At 55.2% G+C, this 7,505-nt stretch overlaps 1 protein-coding gene across 1 annotated transcript; it reads right to left on the bottom strand.

The window, feature by feature from the left end:
- LOC137204154 (melanoma antigen preferentially expressed in tumors-like) lies at positions 1-4,586 on the bottom strand. The gene is made up of 4 exons (XM_067701431.1): positions 4,542-4,586; positions 3,014-3,333; positions 2,060-2,668; positions 1-577 (listed from the first exon to the last, which is right to left on the bottom strand). The coding sequence occupies exons 1-4, from the start codon at positions 4,584-4,586 to the stop codon at positions 1-3; spliced, it is 1,551 nt and encodes a 516-aa protein (XP_067557532.1).
- Between the last annotated feature and the right edge of the window lie 2,919 nt (positions 4,587-7,505).

Raw genomic sequence — 7,505 nt, 5'->3', positions numbered from 1 at the left:
CTAGGCGGCCATGTAACAGGGGCACAGGATGGGATCTGGGTTGTAGAAGGTCCTGTCGCCACAGTGCGGACAGGGGTCGCCGCTGAACCAGACCATACTGGGAAGCCCCAACTCCTGCAGCACCTGCTTGAGCCGAGCGTGCAGGTGCGCCAGGCGGCCCAGGTGGACGGTGCCGTGCACGTCCTCGTAGCTCTCCAAGGGCGCGGGGTACAGCACGAGGCTCAGCTTGCTCAGCCCCACGGTGTGGCGCAGCAGGCTCTCCAGCACAGCCATCGAGATGGGGTTGCCGCAGAAGCTGAAGGTGGTGAGCTGGGAGCAGTGGCTCAGGGCGGGCAGGAGGGCGCTGAACTGGGAGTCCATGATGCCACACTCGTCCAGGTCCAGGTCCTGGAGGGTGGCTGAGGCCTTCTCGATCAGGACCCAGAGGGGCTTGGAGCTTATGCTGGTCAGGTTGACCCCGCTAAGGCTCAGATCCTTCAGCTGGCTGACGCTCGGCCACTGCGACAGATGCATCAGGTCTGCCTCTGAAATCAGGCACTTGGTAATCGACAAGGTCTCCAGGGGGTTCTTCAGACACCTGGAGAGAGACAGAGCAGTCAGTCCCGGGAGGATGGAGGTGGTGGGCGGAGGGATGTGGGGTGGCCCAGGCCTCAAGGGAAGAGAGGCCCATTTCACCAGATCCCAGTCTTCCGGAGGAGGCTGCATGGTCAAAGGAGAGGTGCCAGGTCAGCCCAAGGTTGAGCGGGGTCCTTCCCCATCCCTTATCTGCCGTGTGACGGGGTCGAGGGAAGGAATCCTCAAGTGCTCCCTGTGCTCACCCGTCAAGTGGGGGACGACATACCCCTGCCAGGTGTTGTGAGCACAGGTAAGGTAACAATGGCAGGTGCCCACCGGGGAGCCTGACCCCATGTCCCAAGTGAGAGAGGGGATCAGCAAACTACAGTATTGGGAGACATGACCTAAACTGCTTTTAACTCGGGCTTCCTTCCTGCCGCCTCCTGGACCCCATCACCTGTTTCTCTGTTCCCAGGGAGAGTACTGGGATCTGTGCTTAAAGGGCTAAGTCAGGCAAGGTCTGGCAACGTGCACAGGGGCCCAGCCGGCAGGGGCTAACTCTGGTCGCTGTATCAGCCACACACCATCCCTCACTTTCCACAACTCTTTTGTTTGTTGTTGTCCTTGTGTGATGAACACGTTTATTCTTAATGTTTTGAGTTTGCAGTCGCCAGAAAGGAAATCAATCCAACTCTTTCACACAAATACATCGGGCTGCATTCTCTCCTCTTTCATCATTGTGTCCCAGGTAAAGCTATGATTCTATTTTAAGAATGAAGAACACATTTCTAGAAGAAATCATCTGTTACTGAAGAATTCCTATATAATCAGAAGCCTTAGAAGCAAATAATAGTTGTAGTTTGGACTCGAGATTGGAGCCACTTCAATAATGATACTCATTTGACTTTTTGTTTCTCTTCTCTGGACTATTTAGGAGCAATAACTGCTAACGTCCTGATGGACGCCACAACTCTTCACTCCTGCTCCCTCCCCGTCATTTCCAGAATCACCCATTTCCCACATCACACCTCACCTGGAGCCTAAAGCAACCCGGGACAGACAGGAAAGTGGGATAGGTGGGAGGGACAGGCTCACGTGGACCAGCTGCTCAGCACAGAGCTTCCGATTTGAAACCTCACGTTGGATGGGCTTTCCCCTGGTTAATGTCCTCCTGCTTAGTTATTTTCCATCATCTCAGCTTAGACATCACTCTCTCAGGAAGAATTCCCAAAGCCACCCTCACCTGGCCCAAAGCCCCCACGATGCAGATTCCCAGCAAAGAGCCCCCTTTGACAGGCATCTAACTGAAGCCACACCTCTGACCCTAACCTGGGAGGCTATGTGACAAGATGCCGGGGGACGGACTGGTGGCATCGTGTGGACCTCTGAGTGGCCCGTGCACTCTGGCACCATCCGTGGCAGGCAGACAGTAGACAGACACCCCACGGATAACGAAACGAGAGAGGCCTGCCCTGGTCTGCAGAGAGACAGTGCCACGCCTCACCTGAGCACCTGGTCCAGGCGGCCCTCAAGGAAGGAGATGGAATCCAGGTAGAGCTCCTGCAGGTGCTGCAGGCTGGAAAACTGGCAGATGAGCTGGCTGACGCAACGCTCCTCCATGCCGGGGGTGGCATGCGGTGTCATGTGGATGTGCGAGAGGAGCAGCCGGCGCAGGTTGACCATCTGGCCCAGGTGCGGCGCGAACCTGCCCAGGGTGGCCAGCTTCCAGGTGCAGTTCACCTCCAGGTCCTGGACAGAGTCGAGCTGCACCAGCTTCAGGATCTTCCTGATGTTCTGCATCGGCATGGAGAAGACCCTCAGCTTCTGACAGCACAGGCGGAGTGAGCCCCTCCTCTGCTTGACCTTCTTCAGGAGGTAGCTTAGGGACGCATCGGGGGTGCCCTCCTTGAGGCACAGGTCTATGAGCACCTCCACGGGGGCCGAGGTCTGCTTCGACCACGCCCTTGCACCTTCCACCCGGCGCCTCTTCCTCACGGGCCGGGCCACCTCAGGCTCCAGCAGTGAGCACACACCAGCCCTGGTGCCGGAACACACGGTCCAGAAGTCCTGGTGGGCGTTCCGGCGCAAATCCAGCACCTGCAGCTTCCACCGCCTGCGGGACAACGGGAGACACACTGAGCTGTGCGGAGACCCACGGGGACCAGGACCGCACGGCTCAGAACCCAGGCAAGGGTGCTACACCCCAGACACCAGCTGCTCCTCGAGCTTCCGGGGCCCCTCCTGGTCCCCACTTTAAGCGCCACGAGGAGGGGGTGAGCCCACGTGCCCTTTTGTCACCTCTGCACCTTAAGTAGCCCTGCACGCCCGAAAGCCTATTCCCAGAGTGGCCCCGCCACGGCCCCAAGGCCTCCCCGTGGCCCCGCACCACACCCCACCAGATGCCAGCTGCGTATTGCTCAGACCCCCAGGCCCCACCCGCCTGCTGGGGCGCCCTCACCTGGGGCGGACCTCCTGGGCAAGCAGGACGTCCAGGCCGTCGATTGCAGCTTGGAAGGTCTCCAGGTGAGGCTTGTGCTCCTTCATCAGGGCCCCCAGCGGGAGGCAGGGGAAGGGCCAGGCCTGCACCATCGCCTTCACGGCCTGGCTGTGCATCCCGGCAAAGGCCGCGGAGAACAGGGGTGGGAAGAGCTCAGCGGGCAGCTCCTCCAGAGCGGCGATGGCCAAGGCCTCATCCCTCAGCAGGCTCTGGACGGCCAGTTCCAGGAGTTTCGGCGGGGCCCGGATGCCCACCCTGAAGAATCTGCTCAAGAGTGAGTACTGGAGGGACACCAGAGAGCAAGGGGTGGGTCCTTCTCCGGCCAAGGACCGGCGACCCTGCCGTCCCTCCACCCTCTAGGGGACCCAACGCAGGGCCAAAGACACCCCTCTGGCCACAAGGCCACAGCTCTGGCCCTGCTGGCGCCAGCCCCAATGAGGGGACAAGGTGACCTCTCGCCCTATCCCATATCCACCCATGCTGCATTTAATCCCAGCCCCTCCGAAAGGTGGGTACCTAGAAGCCTGACAGCTGACCCCACCCTCTCCGGAGAAAAGCTTCTGATTATCACTCAAGGACTGAAAACAACAGGAATAAGGAGTTTAGCCCAACACGGTCTCTTCCTAAACTCCAACAAATAACCCAGATGGGAAAGGTGGAGGAGTACCACACAGTGGGTACTGTTACCCCATTTAAAAATCTTTAAATCAGAAACCATAAAGCAGCATGACAGTATTTGATAGCATGTGATGTTAGAGATTAAGAAAAATAAACACTGATTCCAAGATGTACCTATGAGTATTATTATTATGGAATTTTTTTTTATTCCATGGAATTAAAAAAAAAACTTTTCATTTCTAAAATGAAAACAAACCAAAAAAGCCCTTTAAACTAGTAAAAATCACAAAACCATAAATGATATGAACTGTAATTACTAGTCACAAACCAAATATGTAACATGTCATCCAAAAATTCCAACTAATTAGATGTCTTACATCAATAAAAGAAAAAAAATCTATTTGGTTAAGAAATACTGTAACTGTCTATGAGTGGCATAACCAGAGCAGAAATCAAAACGTTTGGGATTAAGGCAAAACTTCACATAGAAGCAAAAGCAAAGCCTGCTACTGCAAACGTGTACAGAAGGCGAAGAAAAATTCTCTACAGGACCTTGGCCTGCATGGCCTGTCCTGTGGAGACCCTGGCTGGGGCAGCGGTCAGGGCCCGAGGCCCCAGATGCCAGGGCGGGTGTGGTGCAAGGAGCAATGTGCTCAGGCCTCTGAGTCCCTCCTCTGGCTCCTGAGGAGCCATGAGAGGCCTTCCTGGCCACACTTTTCAGATCCCAGCTGAAATTTCCATTTCAAATGGAAAGCGGAATCTTATTACTGGAAATCCATCCAGCTAACGTTGATATGACTTTCTCCTTACACACAACTGATAGGATCCTCTGTCCACTCGTGAAAGCAAAAGATAAAAGAAGAAAACCAACCTGCAAGCATATTTGTTCGAGGAGCATGGGCCACATCAAAACCATCCCAATGTCTGAGTTAAGCCAGCTTTGTGCAGACCTAGTGGTGTCACCCCAAAGGAAAAAGAAATATAACACAATTCCTGAGAACCACACAGTCACTTATACGTAACCTACAACTGCAAAATGTGTGCCCGTTCATGGGGGAACAGAGGTAACACTGAGGGATGGCGGGTCCTCCAGATTTTGAGGCTTAAGGCTTCCCCAAAGGAGGTCAGGTCAAAATGACAACTAGGAGCTGGCTGGGAAGAGGGAGGGGCTGGGCGTTTGTAATGAGACCAAGGAAATTACCCAAGACCAGGGAAAGTGTGTTGTGTTTGGAGGAATTCAGAGACCTTTGTCAGGATGGGCCTGAGAAATTGCCAGCAGGAGTGGCTACGGGGGGACCTGGTGGATCCCTTAAAGCCAAGGCAAACCCAAGACTCAATCTTCCTCCCTCTGTCCCTGGAGCAAAGGGTGTTTCCTCCCAGAAGCGGGGATATGCAAATTGGCTTGACAAGATGAAATGTAGGCATGTGGGCTGGGAGAGGCCGGAACTGTGCTGGTGGCCAAACCTGGGACACACCTTATTCAGCCTGAAAGCCACTGAGGGGGTCAGGGCTGTGGGCTCTTTGGGCTCTTGGAGGCAGGGAGGGAAAGAAACGTGGGCCAAGCACACATATCGGTGTCAGCAAAGGGCTGCAACCAGAAGAGGACTTGCCCCGAGGCTCAGGCGTCCTCTTCCACATCCCAGCCCAGGCTCTGTCCAGCAGCTTCAACCCTCATCATGACCTTCAAAGGCCCCTTCCCAGTGTTTGTGGATAACTTAACATTTCCTCAATCCTAGGAAACAAGTAATGCAAAGCGGCTTCAAAAAGCCCCCCGACCCCTCCCCTAAGGCTTTCACTTACAGGGTTTCTGATGCGAGAGCACCATTAGGCCCACAAACAAAATTCAGCTTTTCTCTTGCTCTGCGTTAAGCACAGCTACTCTAACACCGAACTTCTCCTCAGGGGACGTGAAGCTCTGTTCAGTATTCAAAGGTTTGGGGGCGATGCCCCTGCTGGGCTGGCTCACACGTTGGTTCTGTTGAGGTTTCAGAATACAGGCTGACGGAACCTCTCCACCCCCTGCATTGTGACGCCCCGACAATTCTATTGTGTGGGCGCGGTGGCAGCATTCTCTGAAGGATGCTCTCTGGTTTGGTAATTTCCCAGAGACTGCTTTCTCCAAATTTCTACCGTCCCTATCAGCAGTTTGCCTAAAACAGGGTTAAGCTAGAATGTGCTCTATGGACACTCAACTCCCAGACCATCACCTGGACTGATCAGCTGCAGGAAGTCGAGATTAGTAAGTTAAGCAGAATGTTCCTGATTCTGGAGCAGCCACTGAGTGGTGCTCGCACTTGTCATCCGGTGCCTCAAATAACCTTCAGAGAAAAGCTGAAATTCAGTTAGTTTCCTTTTCAGCCTGGTGAGCCGGGGACTTGGCCAGGGGTGGACACTGCCATGCTCCACTCAGGGAGTAACCAGAAGACCTGCTTGGGGGAGGGGTGTGGATGGATCTGCCCCACAGAGCGTTAGGAAGAGATGACTGACTTCACGTGGACCTCGGGGAAACAGGAAATGGCAGATGTCCAAGCCTGGGATGTTACCATGGGAACCCAGCATCCAGGAGATCCAAGGAGGCAGGAGGGACCACTGCCTTCGAATGTAAAAATGGGAAGTATAAGCCGAACATTCTTCCCCAGCGAGGCAGGGGACCCCCCTCTGTCCACCTCCACCTCCATGCAGAGCCTGTTTGTCCGGAGGCAGAAGGACCAGGGGCACAGATGCAGGAAGACCTGTCCTTCCTGCCCAGTGTCAGGACTGGCCCAGGACGACTCCCAAGGCCCAGGCATGAGTCAATTGGGGGGACGTTTCTACCACACCCTGGTCACCTGTTCTCATGCTGCACAGGCCAGAGCAGCCTCTGAGCTCATGGTGGGGGGGGGTCCTGTCCCCCTTCCCGTCTCCAGTCACAGAATTTCTACTGGGAACGCAAAGCACCTGCCCCAGGGCCTTCCTGGGGTCTTTAGAATGCATGTGTGTCCCCAGGTTCCTGCTCCTGGCCTGTGCTGATGGGGCAGCCCCCGCTTTCTGCATCCCTGGCAAGTCAGCCCACCTCTCCCAGAGCCTGGGGTGTGGCCATGATGCGGGGAGGGTGAGGGACCGGACATCCTTCCACTGGCATCAACAGAAATCACGGATTTCTCCCCAATTCTTCTGACATAACGAGTGTAGAAGAAGGTAAAGAAAAGGCCAGCTACTTTTCTGCATTCATAGAAGCACCAGAAATGCTGGAAGATGACCCTTCCTGGCTTCCAGAGGAAGACCCCAACCCTGCTGGTCTTCAGAGGCACCAGGCTGACAGACGCCCTGGGTGCCAGGCCGATGGTGGCTTCTCCTCCTTCGGCTCTCTTGACCCCACCTCGAGCAGACAAGATCCTACCCAGGATCTGGTACGTCTCCTTTCCCTCTACAGTCAGATCTCTTCTTGCCCTGGAATATTTTGCCCTCTGGGCCTTTTGAAAAATCGAAGGTCTCTGTCAGCCCTCTCTGCCTCTTCCTGCACTTGGCAAGATGTGGTTCCACTTCACATCCAATGACATCTAGACCGAAACAAGCAAGTCTCCCCACTTCTTCCTCCCCAGTGAGGACACGTCTGACATCCAGGTCACCCTGGGTCCAGCCAGTTAATCCTGAGGGAAGTGCTTCTAGAGGCAAGTAGGGGTGCGGGAGGCTGAGGGCCCACTCCAGGCTGGTTGGGCGGGGGATGGCCCAGGACGAGGGCGGAGGAGGGAAATGGCAGCAGAGCCGGCGGCCTGGTTTCCTGGCTCTCAGAAATGTGTCCCTTATATGCTGAAGCCATGTCTGGGACCACTAAGGGCACTTGGGGACTGGGAGT

The sequence above is a fragment of the Pseudorca crassidens genome, chromosome 12, assembly GCF_039906515.1.
Source record: "Pseudorca crassidens isolate mPseCra1 chromosome 12, mPseCra1.hap1, whole genome shotgun sequence".
Taxonomy (NCBI): Eukaryota; Metazoa; Chordata; class Mammalia; order Artiodactyla; family Delphinidae; genus Pseudorca; species Pseudorca crassidens.
The sequence above is the reverse complement of the archived record's forward strand: the minus strand, read 5'-3'. Positions and strand labels throughout refer to the sequence as shown.